The sequence below is a fragment of the Miniopterus schreibersii genome (genome assembly GCF_964146895.1).
Source record: "Miniopterus schreibersii genome assembly, chromosome: 3".
Lineage (NCBI taxonomy): Eukaryota > Metazoa > Chordata > Mammalia > Chiroptera > Miniopteridae > Miniopterus > Miniopterus schreibersii.
Window position 1 is genome coordinate 35797970 of NC_138103.1, and position 19291 is coordinate 35817260.

The 19291-nt window shown below is 42.8% G+C and overlaps 1 protein-coding gene across 2 annotated transcripts in view; it reads right to left on the reverse strand.

Moving 5' to 3' along the window:
* The window catches only part of PRDM6 (PR/SET domain 6), a 100636-nt gene that overhangs the window by 16631 nt on the left and 64714 nt on the right, over positions 1-19291 (reverse strand). For both annotated transcript variants that reach the window (XM_081132618.1, XM_081132617.1), the window contains exons 4-6: positions 19115-19242; positions 15468-15592; positions 3867-4206 (exon numbers count right to left, since the gene is read on the reverse strand). In XM_081132618.1, the coding sequence (XP_080988744.1) occupies positions 3867-4206; positions 15468-15592; positions 19115-19242 (593 nt within the window). The remainder of the gene's footprint in view (positions 1-3866; positions 4207-15467; positions 15593-19114; positions 19243-19291) is intronic.

The window sequence follows — 19291 nt, forward strand, 5'->3', positions numbered from 1 at the left end:
TCCATGTAAGGAGGAAAAGGTTGCAGGAAAGCAGCAAAAGTACAGAGCCCAAGGACCTGGAAAACATGGAATGCCAGCAAGAAGATAACCTTCTCTGTCGGGGAGGGGAGCAGGGGAGCAGGAGCGCAGAGACGCATTCCACAGAAGCGGTTATGGTGATGGATTAGCCCAGGCCCTCCCGCCCACAGCACCTTCCACGGTCATCTGCCCTTCTGGTCAACACCTCCGTACACAAACGACGACAACCAAAACGCCCATGTGAGCAGCTGACAGCGCACCCAGGAGGCTAAGGAAACTTTCCCTGCACGACACAAACCACCAAAACGGAAAAAAGGGAAAGGATGCAACGTGAAGATAAGCATTACAAAGACACTTTCTGCAGAAAATAAAAGGGAACGTATTCATCAGAAAATAATCCACTGTGATTGAAGGCTTTGCTTACCCCTTTCTGGATCCCACCCATGGGACCGTTGAGAGTTTCTGGAGCAGAAAAACAGAAGAGAAAGGGATTTCTAACTCCTGGTTCAAGAAAAGTGAGCCAAGTTGCCCTGGCCTAGGTCATAAGCTTATGCAAAACCCCAAATATTTATGATGTCCATGAATAAAATACTGGTTGGTCTAGATTCCAATAGCTTCTTCCCTTTTAATTCACTTAGGAGGGGGGCGAAAAGTCAGTTGACTGGGAAAAAGGAAGAAGAGATCTGGAGGTTTAATAGTAACAGAACAAAATCAAGAAATAATTCCGCGACTCTCTGGACCCTCGGGACTGTGAATCTTTTTTCGGTGTTCAATGTAAATAACACGGCAGCAAAAATAAAAAATGGTGATGCTGGCAACCCTGAGTTTCCTTGGATCTCTTTTCTTTATATCAAGACATAGATTTTTTTGATGGTCCCTCACATGAAAAAGCTCACAAATATAGACGCACAAAGTCTCTTTGATGAAGGTTGAAATGTCTTAGGTTTCATGGCTAAATACTCAGTCTGTTGAGTGAAAAATCTTTTGGACCTAAGATTCAGGGGCCTGTTTCAAATTTGGATCCGTTTGAAACTCTAACCTGTTTACCTTCTGGCTTTGTCTTCTGCATTCCCCCTTTCTTGCCCCTGGTTCTAGCGAGATTTTCCTATCAAAATAAAAGCACTTGAGTTTTCAAATCAATGGTTTTCTGACTGGCGAGTTCTAAGCTTTTTCGCCGTCTATGCCTGAGTAGGCACAAACGGCCAGCGACGGAAAGCCCCTGGATTTATGGTCACTCCCGAAAGAAAACACGGCCATTCGGCGTTTGTCATTCTCCACACGGATAATAAGAGTAAAGGCTCCAAATTTTGCAACCATCATGCACAAATTCGATGTTTCATTTTAGTTTTGTATATTTCTCTTATTTACCACCCACAGGGTTAAGAATTATACGGAGAGGATCTTTTACCTCCAAACTTGCTGCACAGAGAGCACGTCCTAGGTTCTGGAACTGAAAAGCACTAATCCAATCCCAGGTGCTAAAGGCAAACTATGTCTCTAGAATGAAACTAGTGGGTCAAAGTGACTGGGCATCTCCTAGGTTCCCTTGATCTCCAATAATCAACTCAGAGGTGATGGAGTCATTTGAGCATCTCCTCATCATTACTTTGCCCATAAAGGGACACATTTTTTTGAAGTCTTAATTTTAACTTATTTATGAGTGATGGTGACCACCTCTCATGTCACCAACAAAGCACAGGAAAGGGAGACGCAGGAACCCACTCCGTGAGTAATCTGATCCTTCTCTGGCCATCTACATGGGTATCAGACACCCATTACTTGACCTCATCTGGAGAGGGAAGGCCTGGCCACACCACACTGGGACATCCGAGTCAGAGACGCCCATCAGCATCTAGCACAGGACAGAAGTCTCAGGCCACTTGGATTTTTGCGAAGAACTCTGAATTATCTTGGAATGAACACTGACCCAAAGTCTCTCATGGAAGTGTATTTTGTACACGTAAGTTTCCTAATTTGTCAGGCACTCCTCTGACGGTTTACATAGACGTGTTACAAGTTATGACACCATTATCTGACAGGACAGACTTCACAGGACTTACACCATACTACACACACAGATTTCTCAGTGTGACTGGGCTGGTCCAAACAGTCTTTTTGGTCTCTTCCAATTCACCGTGACATATTTTCATTATGTGACATTCAGTGTGTCATTACTGTATCATACTCAAAGCTAAGCTTTGCAATCCCGAAACTTTCAACCACTACTTCATCTTTACCTTACATGTTTGGTTATTATAACAACGGGTCTATGCAAATAACAAATGTATCCACTGGAACTCACTCAATGCAAAAAACAAGTTTATAATAACAAGATTTAATGCATCATGTCACTCCTAAACTACTAAAATGCTTTGCAGACTTTGAATAGATATATCTTGAGGCTATATGTATGCTTGCAAAGAAAACAAACTTTCAAAAGAAAAATCCTTTCTGATTGAAGGAAACATTTTCAAAACTTTTGTGCCACCTCTAAAGCCAACAGCACTCATTTTCACTGGGGTGGGGGTAGGGGGCTCTCCTACTGAAAGTAAAAGATTGTAAGGACACAGCTGCCTTAAAAGCCCTAAAGCAAATATTTCAACATTAATTAGCTACAGCAATGATTAATGCCAAGCAAGTGATTTCGAGAATGGCAGAAATTAAAACATGTACACATGTAAGTGTGTATGTGTACCCTAAAATGGGTTACGGTTACTTTAGAGAAGACCTACACCCTGCCCACCATGCCCCATCCTTCCTGCTGGGTTTCCTAGTACACTGTCATATCCTGCAGAGCTGAGAGGCAAGAGCTGGATATACATTATAAGGCAAGGAGAGCCATGCGGCTTACGGTTAGTTAATCCAGCGGCCAAATTAAGAAAATAATTTGAGTCCAGCTTCCTAGTCTCTTTTCCTACTTCTAAAAATTATTTCCTGCTTTTACACTGAAAGTGATTTTCAATGCTATTCTTAGATATTTGGGGGTTAATCAAATTTCCACAGGCCGTGAAGAAGAGATAAAACACAACCCTTTCTTTCTGAATTAATTTGATTTTTGTCTTTTGCGCTCCCAGCTATCAAGAATGTCGAATAAACCGGTTTTGATTCATAAATAATAGTTCCATTATATCTACTATGCCACTCGTCAGAGTACCTGAAATTTTAATTCACTTGTTCAGCTAAATTTCATCCTCAGTTCATGGCCATAAAATTCTTTATTGACAAACTTTCAAACCAACTTTGACTCTGAGGTATCTAGTCCACATTTTTCTTCGGTGTGGATATTAGTTTATTGAATAAGTGGCATCTGTTTTCCTCCACATCACTAGTAGAGTAGGTATTTCCTTTTGACAGCTTTGCAGGATTTATGAGTTTGCATGCTCTGAAGAAAAATAGTACTAAGCAAAAAATTCCAATTCATTACCTCTTGGTACTTAATTAAGTTCATACCCACGGCACACTGGAGGTGAACCCTGAAACGCCTGTGACAGCAGCGAGCAGCCAGCTATATTATCTTTGGAAGACAGAGAGGATTCTAATGATCCTGACCTCATTTTTCCATCTCTGATATTCACAACTGTTCCTCCTGTTTTGCTCCCCTTTCGGCTTGGACAGGACTGTATGCAAACAAGAGCAGATTCCTCTCAATACCCACTGTGTGTTCAGCCCTTCTAAACAATAAAGTCAAGCGGTGGCCTAACGGGACTCTGACCTTCCAGAACGCGGACGCCTCTGATCACAGGGTTTTCCCCCAGGGGTGGCTGGAGGAGGTGACTGGCCCCTGTTCGGAAGGCAAGCGGTGGAGCTCACTAACCAAACACGCCAGGGGCAGGAAGAGTCGGGGTTACCTGTCGGGGTTCTGCGTGCACACGTGCATCTGTAGCAGGATCCTCTGCGTGAAAGTCTTAAAGCACTGCCCGCATTTCCAAAGATGCCAGTCACTGAACTCCGAGTGCAGCTGGCTTGTGGACGTGGGGCTCGCAAGGACTCGCTGGTTCTTCACGTTGATTTGGTTAAATCCTGACTCGATGGGCCCCGATTTGTCCAGGAGAGAGAAGTTCCTGCTGCACGGAGTCTGTGGGAAAACGACAGAGCGCTGCTGGGCCGGGGAGAGTTTGTTGCTCTTGCTGAAGGGCTGCAGGGCATCTTGTCTGCACATGGCTTCCATTACCGTTGAGGGGACATTTACTGGGAGAACAACATGGTTTTAGAAGATCAGTTTTATTAGCCCTTAAAATAAGCACAATAACATGCATTTTAAAACAATTCTTATAAATCAACATTTTAAAACTTTGTTTTTTCTGAACTCTGAATTAATATAACAGCAGACAATTTGATTTGAGGGGGGAAGCACTGTTATCAAAAATTGATAACTCATTCAATGCTTATTTAATATGCAACTACTACACGCTCAGGATTGTTTGTACATGGTCTTTGCCCTCGCGGAGTTCACTTAAGACTTTAGACATTAGGACTCCATAATGAGGCCCCACAGTGCACCAGAGATTTGGAGGGAGTTCAGATGGGAGGCACAGAAGAGAGGGGAAGAGAACGGTGGGGACTGCCCAGAGAGGGTGGTCTTGAGCAGTGCAGGGAAGGTAGATTCAGACCTTCCACCAGACCTTGCCAGCACAGGTATTCAAGAAAAACTGGCTGAAGAGATGAAGGGAACAATATGAAATGAAAGACACCTGGAGACAGGGGTCCAGCACACTGGTGAGATGATAAGACAGACTGACCAAGACAGACTGACACAAGCTCTCGACACTGTGGGAATAAGGCAGGAGGCAGGGAGGGAAAGACCTAAATCAACCTTTAAAGTCCAAAGAAATAAACAAATGACTTCAGGCCTAGGTAATAGGTGCAAACTGTTTCTGAGCAGAAATAGCAAGAAAAGAAAACCAGTGTTCAGGGAGGACTTGAGTGAGGCATGATTTACAGGCAGGGTGGCATGGATAAAGTCAGAATGGGAGGCAATGAGTATGGTGCTTGCAAATTGGGCTTTGAAATCAGAAAGACCTAGGTTCAAATCCTGACTCTACCTTTTATTAGCTTGGTGATCTTAGGCAAGTTATTTAATTTATCTGTGCCTTAGTTTCTCCTTCTGCAAAATGAAGATAGTGGTAGTAATAATCCTAAAAGTAACAGCAGATATGGTTGAGTGGGTGAGGTGGTATGGAACACTGAAATCCACATTTAGTCCTTGGTCAAATGTAAAATGGGTCACCCAAAAGATTGAGTGAGATAATGCACAGATAGCATTTGGTAAATGCTATGGTCACCACTCAATAGATGTTGAGCTCTATGAGCCCTGGTTTCCTCCTCTTTAAACCCCCTTTTATGAGGTTTAAATGAGATAATGAAAGTACTCATCACAGGGCCTACCGGCAACAATAGCCAATTCTTATTATTATAGAAGGAAAAGAGACTAGAATGAAGGAAGGTGGCCCTAAACTGGGGTGGTGAAAGTGAGAGTGAGGAAAGAATAGAAGAAATATTTTGGAGGAGAGAAACAATATACTTGAAATTTGTTTCCCTTTTTGTAAGTCATTATTGTGTTAATAATATATATCATGTATTCACTAGTCAACCTACAGTTTCAGAAGTCATTAGAACCTAATATGCTTAAAAACTATTATTCTTTTTTTTCAAGAACCTACTGTGTCAATAAACGTATTTATTGGTTATTTCAGGGGTCATAAAGATTAAAGACTATAAAGTGGACAAGAGAAGGAAATTAGAGACTAAAATATTTGAAAAGGTTGATTGGCAAAAATATTAGTGATGGGAAGTAAACCATGGCTGTTGGCCATTAGTTCAAGGCCACATGGAAGAAACACATGAACTAGGAGCTCTTATCCTTTCTAGCCACAGACCACTGCTGAGGTTCACACATAGCACAAAGACTCAGGCGTGTTCAACTATGAAGAGAGAATGGCAGGGGACCATGACTGCAAAGGACTCTGTGCTTAAGTGGACAGGTAGACATTAGGTGTGGGGACACAGAGGGGTTGCTGTGCTGCCACTAAGCACATCAGAGCATTCTGTATAATCACATGTAATTAGACAAATCCAACAAAAGGAACAAGGCTCTGTTGGCATGATCTACCCTATCCTGAGAAGAAAAAATAAAGCAAGAGACTCACAGGCCTGGAGAGAGCCTAGAGTTTTCCTAGTTGGCAGTTCTTGACTCTGACTGTACCTGAGATTCACAGGGGAGATTTTTTAAAACTTAAATCAGAATCACTTGGTAGAGTCTGGGCAACTGCATTTCTTTAAAGTTCCCCAAGTGCTTCTAATGTATAACTGGGGCTGAGAATCAGTAATCTAATCCTACTCTCTCTTATTACAAATAAAACAGTTCAAGTCCAAGAAAGTCCAATAACTTGCCCAGGGTCACACATTCAGTTAAGGGCACGGCTGAGCTAGAAGCTTTAGCTTTTTGACTTCCAGATCATTTGTTTCTGACCACAATCCTATACTGTCTCTGCTCACTAGTTGTGTTTCAAAAATAAAAAGGATGTTTTATAGCCAGTACATCTCACATGGACATATATGTTTCACATAAACATATAAGTCATATGTACATATAAATACATATATACCTATACACACATACATTATACAGATTTATGTACATATGTATTTTTATATATAAATATTTATGTATAATTCCAACTTCTGGGGCAAAAGTGTATAATTAATATGAAATTTGTCCATACATTTTAGACGTTCAAAAAAATCTTTGCACACAGACTGTTGTTTTAAAAATAGGTATTGAAAAATAAGGAGGAATGTTTTAGTCTATTTTGGCACTTTTTAAATAAAAAAACAACAACACAGCAGCATTGTCAGAGATCAGGGTAGAACTCATCTTGTTTAGCCCATTCATAACTAATCCGGAAGAGACAGAGCACAGGGAAACCCACAAGTTTTCAGGCAACACTGAGCTCCTGCGGGTTGGGAAATGCCCCACTAACAGGAAGGGAGGCATGGAGGGAAGACTGTGGGATGAACATGTCATCAACATGCATGAGAGCAGGAAGTCAGACAGAAGCTTCGCCATTGGGAAGAGGGATATGATGCCTTTGGGGGGAAATAATACAAATAATACTCTAAGTACAGGTTATAAATTCTGACTTCTCACTTATGCTTCTGGAAAGCAACCTAATAAATTAATTTTCAAATACTATTATGGTCACACAATCTTTATATTAAACTAAAGAATTTGTGGGCCAATGAATTTCTGTTACATTTAATGATCAATGTCAAAATGGTAATAAGGAAAAATTTAGACCAGTTTTTATAATAACCTGGGATATATGAGTTCTGAGTTAGTGATAGCAATAGCAGTATTTAGGCAGTAAGAGTGGGAATGGTTGGAATGAAATTATTTTTCTGTCTTATTATTTCTACCCCGAAACAAATGTAATACTTCTTTGAGATACAGGTAGAAACGCCTGCCGTATTCGACTTCTGGCATGATGCTTTATTGTACCTGTGAACAAATGCAATCCCACTGAATACAATGAGCATGTAATTTAGAGAGAAGGAAAACTGAGAACAGGAACAAGCATTTATATCTGATCTCTCAACTGTTCCGCAGTGCTCCTACACACTTAGGGTCCCTGGGACCTTAGAGATCCACAAAGTATAATTTTTTAAAGCAGGACCTACAGGACACAGATTATTCTTTCCAAATACCAGCCTGATTGGCAACAACAATCAAAGCATTAACAAAACTTGCAGGGAATTAACAGAAAGAGAATAAGAAATGAATTCAGAAAACATCATCTCATCCCAACTCAGGACAGTGCAGACAACTGCAAAAGGCCCAAAGATGACAAAAGGACCACAAGAATGCAGTGGTTTCTACCTGAAGACATGCCAAGCTAGTAAAAATCTCTTCAGTCTACACAACGAAGATTCATGGGAAGATGGCAAACTCTTAAAGCCCTAAAGGATATAGTAAGGATGAACATAAACTCATCAAATGCTGGAAAATGAGAACGTTGGATACAGGGGAGCAAGAGAGCCACAGCCCCTGTCCTCATGTCACTTAAACTCAAGTGAGAGAGACAGACAGTAAACAGGTGTTTTTACAAATAAACATTTACTCAGTTTTATCAAATCTAAAATTCCATTAATGGCAAGTTGTACCATTAATTGTAAGTCACCATTCATTGTAAGATATCTTTCAGGTTCAGAAAGAGTAAAGTGTGAAAAATGCATGAATTTTAGAACTGATAATATAACAGCTGATACAACTGTGATAAGTGCTGTGAGAGCAAAGAAAGGGGTGCCAGCAAAACATGTATCCAGGATGGCAAAACCTGGGTGTGAGCGATGGCTTCCCTACGGCAGTGACCTTGGATGGGAGTCCTAAAGGGTACACAGACCAGATAGGTGCAAAAGAGGAAAAGGCAATGCAAGGAGATGAAACACCGGCAGCTTTGCCATAGAGTCTGCGGGTGAGAAGGTGCTCAGGGCACTGAAGACACCAAAAGGCAGCTCAGGTGGCCAGAGAAAGAAGGGGAGAGGGGCTGAAGCTGGGGCTGGAGAGGAAGGCAGAGCAATTCTCATCCTGTGGGAGCTGAGCAGGTAACAGAAATAAGTGGTGGGAGGCAAGTCCATACAACAGAGGACGTTGGGGTTTGCAGCAAACTGAATAGGGCATGGCCAGTCTAATAATGCTTGAATCTAATTTTGTAAAACATTATGTGAGCCACGCAAAATATTTCTGAAGACTATATGTGGCCCAAAGGCTATCATATTAAAGAACTGGAGACTGCCGGGCATGGCTCAGCGGTTGAGCATCGACCTAGGATCCAGGAGATTGAGGTTCGATTCCCGGTCAGGACACATGCCCGGGTTGTGGGCTCGATCCCCAGTCAGGAGCGTGCAGGAGGCAGCCGATCAATGACAACTCTCTCATCATTGATGTTTCTCTCTCTTTCCCTCTCCCTTTCTCTCTCTGAAATCAATAAAGATATATTTTTTAAAAAAATAAAAATAAAGAACTGGAGATTTACTATGAGAGTAATGGTGAGCCAAAAAAAATTAAAGCTAGGGTGTGAAGTCATCAGATTTATGTTTTAAATGGGTCATCACTCTATATTGTTAAATGAAAAAACAAGGTGCAAAACAATGTATACTGCTATTTATATAAAAGGGGCAGGGGACAGAGTGAGAGGCAGAGGAAGTGGGAGGCTTGATGCTTGAATGGGAAGAAATATGTCTGGGAGGGCACCTATGAGTGTGTCAATTGATTGCCTCTGGGAAGGAGAATTATATAAGTCCATAGCCTTTCTGGATTTTGGTCTATGTAACCAAACTACCTAGTAACAAAACAAGTGAGCAAGCCAAAATGATAAAATAAGCAAATCCGTGAAACTTCACTTTGGCTGCTGTGATACTAAAAGAGCAAAAATGTGCCATGCAGTGGCACTGCAGTGGTGCAGGCCAGGTCAGCTGGCGGTGACGCTGACCAGGGCGATGGCGGCAGAAGGGAAAGAAATGCATTTAAGAATATACAACCGACAGGCCTCGATAACTGATTGGACAGAAGGGCGAGGAAGGGCAAGGTGTCACGGTTTATAGAAAGAGCAACTGGATGAGTGGGAGTGAGAGTTGCTGAACTGGGAGAGGGGCAGTTAGTCAGAGTGAAAAGGGTGGTTTCAGTTTTACATGTTTAGTTTGAGGTGCCTGTGAGTTGTGCAAGCGAAGATGTGGGACAGTTGGACAGGAGTCTGGGCCTCAGTGGAGAGGTCTGGATGGGAAATATGAACCTGGCAGTGCCTGTCTTAAGTCAGGTTCCCTGGGAAATAGACTCTGAAACGACATTTGGAGTTTTGTGTGCACCTTTATTGAGTGCATCTCTCAATCAACACCTGCTGAGTGAGGGAAGAGGATTCTGCCGAGAAAGATTAGTAGGCCTTGGCTGGGAAGGTCCTTCAGAGTTGTCCTGCTTTGGGACAGGAGAAACAGTCCCAAATACCCCCTGCATTGGCCATCAGGAGACATGGGCTCCACAGGAAGGGAGCATGAACAAGGTCACGTGGCTCTCAGGCTAAAGGTAATTCCTGGAGACGAACTCACCTGAGCGCTGTCACCCCTACACTACTGGGAATGGGGGGATGAGCACCTCTACCCTGTGCCAAGGGCAAGATCTGGGCAGCACACCACAGCTCCCAAGAGGTCAAACCTCCCATGACAGCGGTTCCGTGTGTCTGTCATTTCTCTGTGTGGAAGCACTTTCATCAGTGACCTGTTGGTGTCCTGTGCAGACACAGAGGCATCCCAATGCGGTGACTGCTCCTTTGCTTCTTCTAGGACCCTACAGGTTTCTCCATTTCTGGACTAGTTTTTGTATTAGTTTCCTGGCCCAGGGTTTCCATCCACGATAGGTGGAACAAAATCAAGCCCACACCATTCCACAGGGAGGGCTGCTTCAAAGATCGTGACATTCTATTTTCACCCAGTGGTGCGAGGACAGTTCCTCGGCCTGTTGGCTTGAGGTTAGCATTTTTCTAGTCCTTACTGAGGGAACAAAATGTAACTTCTGGTTCCTGGATTTACGTAAGGAGCCAATCCCAGCTTCCCACTATATACAGGGGCCTGGAACCCTGACTGCTCCCAGCTGCACTGGTCCTGAGCTTCACCCCCACCCCCCCTGCCAAGCTCTGCTCACTGCTATGGCCAGCTCCCACGGTCGCTGCATGGCGTTCTGTGCCGTAGTTGTGGGCTTATGTGCCTTCTCCTAGACTAAGTCCTTGAGGACGGGGCCTACGTGCTTGTAGCCCATCACGATGCTTCCCATAGGCCCCTGCATGCAGATGTTCTTGTTAGATGCAGCTACACTGTCATCTCCTCAGTGTTCATGGAAATAAGGCTTAAATAGGGCTTCTTTGCCCCGGGGGCTGAGTTTTTTCATTATTGGAGGAATAGTGAGGGTGAAGAGCACTACACAGAGGTGTCCCTTATTACTTTCTGCTCTTTAAAATCAAAAGAAAAAGGCAGGCCTCCCGGAGGCAGAGTTCACTCCCGTGCCAGCAACTCCCGCGTTGCCTTCGAGTTTCACATTCTGCTACGTCAGCTTCATGGGCCGAGGCAGCAAAAGCAGCAGGAAGACTTGTCTGACATTTATTCCCAGGTTTTTTTTTAATTTCCTCTGAAATGAATATGAATACACCGTGGTCTTTACACTCTGCGGGAGCTAATCCCCCCCTGGAAGCTTTGGGGAACCTCGCTCCGCTCTCGGATGCAATCTGTCGACATAGGCGTTCTTCAGGCTCTCCCGAAAGGCCTGCAGTGGACGGAGTGGCTCTCTCTATGGAGCTCTATTACATTTAAAACGATGGCTTTTTAAAAGAAAATAACATAGGAATTGCTTCCAGAGCCCAGATGCCTGTGTGAAATGCTGCCTTAGCTTTGAGGCGAGGCAGCTTTCAATGGCTTGTCTGGGCAGGGCGTGTGCCCACGGCTTCTTGGCCGCTGCCAGGGGGGCCGTTACCGGAGCCTGAACCCACTGCACAAGCTCGATAGGAAATGTGTACTTTCGATGTTGAAAGAACCATGGGAAGAAAATGATATTTTTATAAATGAATGTGTTTAGTAAGTATTATTCACTAAGTAAAATCATATTTTCCTTTAATGTCTTAGGTTGAGTATCAATTTCATTAACAAAGAAAAATCTGGCTGAAATATTTAATCCCCCAATATTTAATGGCAATAAGATTCTCAATATTTACCCAGTGAGCATTTATTAATTGTTTACTGTGTGCATAGCTGTGAGGAGGCTCTGTGGAGGCATTCTGTCAAGTAAGTTTTTGATCTCAAGAAGCCTTTTTTTTGGTTATTTTAAATTGATTTTAGAGAGAGAGAGGAAGAAATAAAGAGAGAGAGAGGGAGATCAATATGTTGTTCCACTTATTTATGCATTCATTGGCTGATTCTTGTACGTGCCCTCCCAGGGATGGAATCCGCAACCTTGGCGTATCAGGACGATGCTCTAACCATCTGAGCTACCTGGCCAGGGCAAGAAGCTTTTTTTTAAGGTACCTAATTTATTTTGTGGCTAGGTTAGTAGGATAAAAACCGTCTTAGAATTGTTGATCCACTTGAGATGATTTAAATAACTCAGGGCTGAGAAAGGCTGTCTGTTTTATCTGCCCACACCCTTTCACACATCTGTGCTTTTAAATCGCACAGAGTATTTTTCTCAGTACAGAATACGGAGTTCTCATTATAAGCATTCCCAGGCCTCTCACTGAGTCATATGGAATAAGAATGCATCTTCGAGTGAGAGTCAAAGTCATATTTCTATCTCCCCCACACTATCTGATGATGCTTTCTGCTGGTTTCTTGGGTGGCCGGTCACATGACAGATATATGACTTTAAGACAGGAACTGGAATAAAATTCCTATAATACCTTTAGGGGGAAGGGGGATTGTCACTGTTGAGCATTTTAGTCAGTGACTTAATTCCTTTTAAACTTCCCTCCACCCTCAGTTAGAGCTCTGAACTTGACCCAAAAAAGCTGCTCAGTTTATCTACTGAATCCACAATACTTCGAGCTGCTGTGGCTTTGTGAATTTTCTTCAAAGGATTTCAGGTGCTAAATGATATAACATATGCCCTGGGAGAGTTTTTTCAATACTCTAATCAGCAACACTTCACACGAGTCGGACTCTAGGAGAAGGAAGGACTGAACAGCAAAGCATATTGTGTTTCCAGAAAGTAAATTTTTTTATGGCACTATGGCACTGAATCCAAAGACCAGACGGGACATTCTTAGACACCCACTTTCAGGTGGCTGTAAACAGCACACAGGAATCCTCCAGCCCAACCCCTAAACCCCTCTCATCACGTCACAATGCCACAAAGCAGAAGCAGTGTTGTAGATGTGTGACTTCCACCCCACAGATCCATGTCAATGGTAAGAAATGCATTCCCTAAGTCGTCACTCCACGGCAGTTTCCCTTTCTGACTCATAACTCAGTAAACGGCCATTCCATCCTTCCAGGTGTTCAGACCAAAGCCTTGGAGTTATCTCTCACTCCTTTCTCTCTTACTCAGCATCCAATGTGTCAGCAAGTGCTGTTGGCTTTACTTTCAAAATATATCTAGAATCAACCACTTCTTACCACCTCCACCGCGTCTACACTGGTCCACACTACCACCACCTCTCCCGTGGATTCCTGCTCCACCCTGTTTCCACTTGGTAGCCAGAGTCACCCTGTTACAACTTCAGTCAGCTCATACCACTCTTCTACTCAAAACTCTGCAATAGCCCCTTTTCACTCGGCCCACACAGAGTAAAACACTGGGTCCTGATAGTGGCCTCCTGAACCCCATGAGATCCACCCCCCAATATCTAAGTTAACTTCTCTCCATCTCTCTCATTCCCAAACACCTCTGCCAAATTCTGTGTTGCTCTTCCAATAAACCAGGAGCATTCCTATCTCGGGGTCTTTGCACGTCTAGACAGCCTGCCTGGAATGCCCTTCTCCCAAATAACACATGGCTTGTTCTTTCACCTCCTTACATCTTACCCCAAAGGTCACATTTCCAGTAGGACCTACCCGGATCACTCTCTAAAACTGATTCCCAACTCCTGGCATGCCTTACCCCTTCTCTCTTTTGTTATCTCTACAACACTTATCACCACCTGACAAACTATTCACTTATGTGTTGATAATCTGTCTCCCTCAACAGGAATGTAAGCTCCATGAAGGCAGGAATTCTTGTCTGGTTTGTTCACTGCTCTATTTGCAGCACCCAGCAAAGACACAGCCTACCGTAGGTGTTCAATAAATATCTGGGCAATGAGTGAATGAGTGAACAAATGGCTGGTTGGACTATGTGCTATGTACTTTAGACTCTAGGCTTTGCTATGCTTATTCCCAGATAATCCTCGACACACACACCAGAACATCTTTAGAGTTTGTGGCAGGTATTAGTAAAGGATTTCTGGAATCCCCTGGAATAAAATTCCATACTTCAGAAGGTGAGGTTATTTCAAGGTTCTATGTACAGACGGGCCCATGTGAGCAGACCGGGGTGGGAGTGGGGGACTGATGCTGCTGCTTTTCTGCCCATGGACCTAAAGCCAGTGTTAGGGAAGCTCGCACGTGGAGCCGCTCTGGGAAGAGCGAGCATACTGGCCCCCATGTCCATATCTGCCTCTAACACCAGCTGCACACTCATGTCCAACACTGAGATTCTCTCCTGTGCAAACAGACACTCCCTCAAATAGGGGTATCACTGCAGGAAAGAAACTTTCCAGTGGAAACCTAGGAAGTCAGAGGAGTGTATTATATGTCCAAAGATTCGTGTTTTGATTTGAGATTGGTTTTGGGTTAAAGCAGAAAAGGAAAGTTGATAGTAATACGCCTTTTGAGGATTCTATTTTTCACAAAGAAAATAAAGGCAACATGCAAAAGAAACACCTGCTCATCAGTATTTTGTTCAGTAGTAATATGAACTTTTTTTTTTTTTTTTGGAGTTTGTGCAAAAGAGAAAGTTAAGTGGAGAAGAATAAAGTAACATAAAACTTTTCTTCAAAATCAAGTTTCTTAAATAGATCTGTTCTCTGGGCTGTATTTTCTGTTGCATAATCCCAGATTATCAACTCACAGGTTAGTCAGTTTTGTGACCAGAAAAAATAGCATCATTGAAACCAGTGTTGCTCACTGAATCACATCAGAATTATCCAATTCTGTTCCAAATACTGGAGATCACCTTAAAATATTTTCCAAAGAATGGATAAAACAAAAATATAAAGTTTACGTGAAAATTGCTGCAAGTCTGCATTTGCTTAGATGTTAGATTACTTTTTAGAAGATAATGGCTGCCATGGCAAGAAAGGCAGAAAATGACATGGTTTAGTCAGGCTAAGAAATTTAGAGAGACACAAGTTCCTCAGTCCTATGTCTACAATTTTTGCTACCATTTCTCACTGCAGTGACTACTTGGGAGGAAGCACACCCATCGACTGGAGGGGGTTACTCCTGATGAAGGGCACTGTGCTCTCATCATTTCATTTTTGCGGGGAGAGTGGCTGGAGCAGGACTGCACATCCCTTCAGAGCAGAAGTTGTACCTTTTGCTGCTTTTGTAACCCTGGAAGGTGGCAAGCACAGCACCGGACACACAGTAGGCTCTCAATAAATACCAGCTGCCTTAACACTGCTGCGAGTGATTATGTAAAACTGACAAACATTGTGATGTTGTAAACAGGCAAAGAAGTATTGGCCTGTACACACCAAGATGCCCCATGAGAAAGCAGCAGACATACAGGGTAAAGAAAATGATAGAACAGACTTGTGCACATTTGCATTATATATCAGAGTGAACCACGTGGCCGGAGTTTTAAACAACACTCTTAAATAGTCAGCTTTAAAATAGGGATTTTGAGATGTAAATTCAGAGCTAAAATAAATTCTTACAGTTTTCATCCTGGGCAATGCATTGTAAGGGGATCCCAAAGAAAGACGTATAGCTGTCATTGTACCACACCAGAAGCTCGGTGCCTCTGGGAATATCTATACAGGCTCGGTAGAATATATTCGACCTATTCAAAACAAAAGAAAACCCAGCTTAGTAATATGTAGGACTCGTGTGCCCCCAACCCCATTTTTTTATTGCCCCCAAAAAGTTCTGCCCATCTCCACCTAAACAGTTTCTGTTTGTAATAAAATAGGCACCCACCTTATTGTTCTCAGCAACCAATGAGAGCCTGTAACCCAGTATGAAAAAACAGCTCACAGTTAATTTCCATAGTTCCCCTTCCTACAAAGTCTTGACTGAAGAGACAGATATTTAGCCCAGGAGATGGCAGAAAGGAAGAGTTCATTTAAAAAAAAAAAATTACATCTCACACTGATGAGAAAATTTTCTCTCTTGGCAAACTACAGACACTGGTGCCTCAACCTTGTATATAAATTAATACTATTGATTTCTTTTTTGAAGGAAAAGCATTACATGTATTCTTGCAGCTTGGCATTGGGAGTTCTCAAATTTGTAATAAAATTAAACAGCTCTGTGATATAAGGATAAAGAGAAACAAAAATCTCCCTCATTGCCTTCCTTCTAAAGTTAGATATAGGAGAGGAGAAAAACCCTCTTCTGTGAAATGGATGGCAATTCAATAAATACAAGAGGAGCACTTGACTCTGGCGGAAAGATTACACTCTGAAATGATAGAGTGACGGTACCAAGAAATAAACTTTTTTTTTTTTTTTAACAGCTTTGGTACTGTAAAGAAAAATCTACAGATAAAAAAAAAAATGAGACCACAACTGGTTTTCTCAATGAAGAATTGCTGCAAATATTAGCCTCCAGTTCAAGATAAAAATGTTTAGGGTCGGTGGGCCTTAAATTTAGCCTTTCTGTGAGGAATTGGCTGTAGCAGGGCAATTTGTTCCTTGTACAACACTGCAGACAGAAGGCGAATCCTTCACCACATTTTTCATGGCAGTGAGATATGCACTTGTCAACATATTTTGTCACCACAAAGTGGCTCTTGGCAATAGGATCATAAAGATCAATAAAAAAGTGCAGATTCTCAATATTTTACTTGCAGCTGCAAAAATTTCATTTATCTTGTTATTTTCCTTACTTGCTGCCATTCTGTCTCACGAGGGCACTGCTAGCTAAGCAGAATGTTTTTTCCCAACATTCTATGAATATCTGACAAAAACTCCAGCCAGTTAGTTGTCCGGACCTCACTACCCTTCCTCCCTCTGCATCCCCAAGCGCCGTGCATTTTATTAATTCTTTCCACTGCTACATAAAAAAAAATCAAAATTGGAGCCGAGCTATAAATCACTGGCATCTCCTAACTTGAGAAAAATTGAGTCTACTTTGTACTTCACCCTTGTAACATTTCATCTCTCGGTTTGGCTTCCCTTAATATAAACACAGCGCCCGGCAAATGAATGTGCTAAAACCAAATGACACACTTTGCCGCTGAAAGAGCAGAACTGTTTTCGAGCAATGGGTGGTCTTCTGAGGCACGGAGTAGGCCGAGAGGGGGGGAAAGTGTAAGCGTACACCGTTCCTTACAAGCAGGCAGAGCTTCCAAAACTCGCAGCAATCTCTGCATGTTGAAGCACATCAAAGGGATTTTTCCCTTTTCAGATAATATTTCCTTTGCTGACATGTATTTAGTATTGTGGTTGGATGACTCATAAAGATAGCTTCATGGCGTCCCAACACAGTTGAAGCAGAACACATGCCAACAAACATTATTGTCAGCCTCAAAATAAAAACAAAACGTTCAGCTCAGGGTCAATCAATCAAGGGCGCTTTGAAGAAAATTCCATTTAGATATTACAAATCATAACAGAACGAATCTAAACCAGCTGACTTTCTGTGAAGAGGACATTCATGTACAATAAAAATTAGGCTGGCTCTTCAGGGTCCAACTTTTCTATTTTCTTACTCTTGGACATGGTCACTAGTGATGGATGCCAGTGTTTTGTTTTTTTTTAATTGTGTTTTTGTAGCTCATTTTATAAAGATCTGAAGTAATCAAAAACAGATTGGCAGAGAGAACTCGAAGCTTAAGCTCCCTCATGAAAGGGGAGCTATAAAATCCACTTAATATTGACAGATAGGTAATGACTTACTCATGCCCACCTTCCTCTCAGGGGTTTTCTTGTTTGCCCAGGTTCAGACTTTGCCTCGAGAGCTCCCTGGGTGCTCATCACAGGACCAAACTATCTCTTGCTGAATGGACAAGCACAGCCTTTACTAATTCTCTAGCTGCGAGTTTCATAAAACCTTCGTGACAGAAATGCAGCTGCAATAAAGGTGAGTGAGGCCCGTCCACAGCAGTGTAACCGAACGCTGCCATGTGCTGTTTCATGCGACCGTTATTTCATGAAATTAGCTGCATAGGAAACCAAGGCAGTGAAAAGTCACATGATGCCCACATACATTCCTTTTGAGTTGGAGACCTTCTGAGAGCAAGCCAGATTTGTGCAGCCTTTAGCCTATAAGGGGAATAAAGCTCTTTTTTTTTTAAAGGCCTCATTTTTAAAAAACAAAAAAAAAAGGAAAGGAAAATAAATAGCCACAGGCATGACTCCAAGTTGCCGAGCTCAGGGCCGCCTGCTTTGATGTGTCAATGGTGCCTAATAAAGTTAAACAGTTGCTTCTGATTCTAAAGGGAGCATGGCTGTTTATAACTGAGGTCATATATTTATATGGCACATGTTTTCGAGGGATTTTTGAGAAAAGGCTTAGTGGTGGGGCTTTTTTCCTATGTGATCTGTTTCTGCCCTCTCGTCTCCACTCCAGCCTTCTTTAGCACTAAATGGTAAACCTTGCCCAACAGGTGCACTGAGCAGATGTGGCTCAGCATCTGCTTCTCAACGCCCCCCACCCCGAGGCCTCCCTATGAGGCTCTGAGAAATGGGGATGGCTCCACCTTGTCTTTGGGCTTTTCGCAAATATCTTGGATACCCGGGGCTTCCCTATGCTCTGGAACGACCTCATCTCCTGAAAACATATTCTGAATCATCCAACGACCAAAGCCCAATGTTTTGGCACCTTTCCAGGGATCAGGAGAGGTAACTCTGGCTCAGATACTGCTGCTGAGCATAATGATTTCGGAAAAGCAGCCTTGGTAAGGCTGAGAGTCCTTGGTTTCCCAGGCCTTTGAGCAAATGAAACTGTTCCTCCTGGGGAAAGGCCTGAAGGTGACTGAAAGCAATCAATCTGGGGCTGAATCTTTGCACTTCTGTTTGTGTGTGTGCACACCTCTGCTGGGGGACTCTGCCCATCAGTGGGTGTGCTGGGCTCATTCAGCTGATGTGGAAGTTCAGGCGAGGACAGGGAAATAGCTTTACCTTGTGCACTGAGTGAAAGAGGCCTTCTACTAGGATTTTTATTCCTGAATTCTCGTGCAATGACTATTGCAAGAACTAAGGAGATTTCAGAAACCTAGCAAAAAAATTTTCTGCCAGTCCTTGCAGAGTTCCTGCAAAAACTCCTGCAGAATTGTTTCAAAACTAGCAGCAAGCCTGCATTTGTATACGCAAGCCCGAGGGCTTCAGCTACATAAGTGGTAAATCGAGATATACTTTACCTGTACTGAACTACTGTTAGATTCTGTTCTCCGCAGTGCCTTGCACATCGGATATACCTCATCCAGCTTGACTTACTAGGTTCCCCACCATCAATAAAGTGCTGTAGTGTCCCATCTTGGTCATATATCTAGAGAAGAGGTCAGAAGGTCAAGTAGTTAGAATGAATCATCAGCAAT